General features: G+C 45.2%; 1 protein-coding gene across 1 annotated transcript in view; it reads right to left on the bottom strand.

Moving 5' to 3' along the window:
- The window catches only part of Hoxa3 (homeobox A3), a 44,349-nt gene that overhangs the window by 3,324 nt on the left and 37,738 nt on the right, over positions 1–3,287 (bottom strand). The window contains exon 5 of the mRNA XM_033757434.1: positions 1–372. Coding sequence (XP_033613325.1) covers positions 1–251 — 251 coding nt within the window. The 5' untranslated portion in view covers positions 252–372. The remainder of the gene's footprint in view (positions 373–3,287) is intronic.

Consider the following 3,287-nt stretch of genomic DNA (forward strand, 5'->3'; position numbering starts at 1 on the left):
CCTGGGGGTTGGCTGGGTGGGCCGCTCAAGGTGCGTAGACACGCTTCGCTCAGCTCGTGTGCCTTGGGATGGCCCCCAGCGCTGGCGGGTGACTGAAGTGAACAGGCCGGTCGATGATAGTCGCCCTCGGCTCCCAGAGCAGCGGGTGCCGGGTAGGGCTGCTGACTGGCATTATAAGCGAACCCGTTGGCTGCCTGGTAAGGGTAGCCACCGTAGATCGCTGAGCTGTCGTAGTAGGTCGCTTTTTGCATCGCGTTGTTTCAGGATCTTGATCGCACACTCTGACAGAGACTTGACAACCGTGAGGGCGCACATTGGCACGCCCCCCGCAGTCACGTGACACTCCGCCGCCAATGGCCGCCCTGCGCAGACCTGGGGGTGGGGGGAGAAGCGCAGCGCGGTGAGGGCTCTGCGCAAATCCATCTTACTCTCAATAGCTAAGTGACATGAAAGCCATAAAAGAAAAAGTGGCCAGCAATATTTAGCAGCACGACTTGGCCCCGGGCGCAGGGAGCCGCGCTATAAAAAGCCGCTGGAATTTACTGGCAGCTACAAATATTTGCTTAACTTGCGTCTGGAGTTGGGGGATTTTCCGGGGAGAGAGGAGAATGAGTGAGGGCTGGAAGCCCAGTCTCTAGAGTTGAGGTCCAAAAGGAGAAAGGCCTGATAGGCTAGAAAGAGTAAGGTTGGGATCTTTCTTTTCCAGGGAAGAAGAAACATGGTTATCCTGCCCTCTCCGCTCCTTGGCATCATCCAGAGGGCACGAGACTCCTCTCTGCGGATCTTGGGGAGCTGGCAAGGAGTCTGGGTCACCAGTTTTTTCTCCAGTACCTGCTTTAGGACTTGCCAACACAGCACTGAGATGGGGTGACTTCCCATTGAGCTCTTCCTTGGCCCTTCCTGCCCTCAAAAGAGGTTTGCATAAGAAAATATTTTTAGTTGATTACCTATTAACTCATGCTGGATTTCAGAAGCTGAGCTTGTTAGGCAGTAAAGTCTACCCCTGTTCAGGAACAGGGCCCACCTCCTCCAAATGAGCTCCTTGTGGCCAAAAAGGGCGAAGACAAAACTGGGTGGAACACAAGATGTTTGTGTGTGTGTGTGTGTGTGTGTGTGTGTGTGTGTGTGTGTGTGTGTGTGTGTGTGATGTGTGTGTGTGTGTGTTGGGGAGTACCAACAACACCCCCATCCAGCAAGTCACAACTCAAACCCTGGGTAGTTCTTTGCTCTTTTGCTCCCCCTATTTCTCAAGCACTTCACAGCAAGCCACCCCATGTCTTTCCCCCCAGCTATAGGAGGTTCCCAGACTCTTCTGAGTTGGACTTTCTGAGGTGCTGTTATTCAGGACAACTATCAAATTCTACCTGTTAAAACATGATGGATTAGAGAAAAAAAACAACCCACCAGGAACCTGAAAAACCAGCGTTCATCTCCATGACCACAGCTTGAACTCTCCTTCCAACATAACGATAATAGGTTCTGTCATAGAAACTGCTATGTAATTTGATGTATAGGGGTCATTTGGCTCCGGACAAGGCATGGAAGCACAAGCCATAAAATCCTGCCAGAGTTCCCTGATCTTTGTGTGCTGCTGTTGTTATTTGTTACTTGCCTATTTACCTGCTTCAGTAAAGGGTAACACTGAAAATCTAAAAAAGCAGTTGGAAACCTTCTCAATCCTTTTTTATTTGGAAAGTTTGCAGAAGTGAAATCTTTACTTTTTGTTTTCAGCTTTTGCATGACCAATCTGTAGTTCTCAGCAAAAGTCCCACATAAGTTTCATATATTCACACACACACACACACACACACACTCAGAATGTTAGTTCCTCTGATCATTAAGAAAATTGTAAGGACAAATTCCTGCAGAAAATGGCTTGCACTTCATGCTTTATGTATGCTAAGTTTCAGAGTTACTCAAGTTTTCCATGAATAGCACATGTTAACTAAAATAATAATAATAATGTAATAAGCATTCATCAGTGGGTGATTATAATTTCATTTTAATAATGTACTACCATAGATTTCATTATTAAACCAACAATCTGACTGATATCTGGAAAACAAGCACAATTAATTTTCCAGAACTTCAATTAAAAATTAAAGCATCCCTTATCCAGAGTTACTGTGCACAATCATGAGCCCTGGAGTATTGTTTGTCTTTTAGAAATAAATACGAAGATATAGATACCAAGATGGAAAATAAATAAAGGGTAGGATAAAATAAAATTTAAAACAAAATAGCAATTTGATATCTCAGTTTCCAGTTCTTCCACTGAAAATAGTTCTTATTACATTTGGCAGTATTAATATTTGTCATTACAAAATTCTTAGATACTAAACTTAAACTGTATAAAATAAAATGTCAGGTCAAGAAAATTAGACACTTGAACAGAAAGATATTAGATAAAACAAAATTAACTTGAATTTGAACATGCAAGATTTCTAGTGACTTGCTAATCTCATGTCACAGTCTACACCAGTCTGATGCTTACTTAAACCTTTCATTAAGTTGTGCATTGTGTTGTAGAATAACAAAAAATATCTTTAAAAATCAAAGATCATACAACAGTCATATAAAGCTAAAATGTGACTTTAACTCGGAGATTCCACCAAAATCCTTTCTATTGTTTGGGGACTGCACTCACCTTGCAGCTCACAAAATTTCCCCACAATTAACTCCCAAAGTTTGCAACCTAGTAAAGAAGTTAGAGATTTGCCAGCCGGAGAAACTTTGCTTTATACCCTTGAACAAGGACTGGGGCTGGAAGAAGATTCCTTGGCAAAGATCTGTTTTTGGACAATAACCCCCAGGTGCAAGAGCGGTAAGAGAGTGGAGGGAACTAAACTGAGTGCCAGAAGCAAGCCCTATTGTCTCTCTACAAGGTGTGCCCAAATTCGACCTCCTTGCTCCAGAAACCTCTCCTTCTTTGCACTCCTTCCCCTTCCTAGCTAGCCTTCACCCCATCTTTGAGCCTTTGAGCAGGAGATCGAGGAAGAGCCCCCCCCACACACACACCGGCTGTCCACTCCTCCCTCCCGGACCCAGAAAAGTTGAGGCTGGGCTGAGGGGAGAGCAAAGAGTGGGGGCGGGGATGGGAAAGCGGCCTGAACTAGAAGTGTAAGGGTATCAGTCACTGCCGGGAAGGAAGCTCCGGCTTGTGAACTCTTCTTGAACCGAGATTTAAGTCTGCAGCCATAAATCACCGAGACGTAAACTCCGCCATTCAGCGCCCAGAGCGGGCGGTTGTGGCAATGCTTACCTTAACTTCTGACGAGCACCGAGAG

This window comes from Fukomys damarensis, unplaced genomic scaffold, assembly GCF_012274545.1.
Source record: "Fukomys damarensis isolate Sample0158 unplaced genomic scaffold, DMR_v1.0_HiC HiC_scaffold_4, whole genome shotgun sequence".
Taxonomy (NCBI): domain Eukaryota; kingdom Metazoa; phylum Chordata; class Mammalia; order Rodentia; family Bathyergidae; genus Fukomys; species Fukomys damarensis.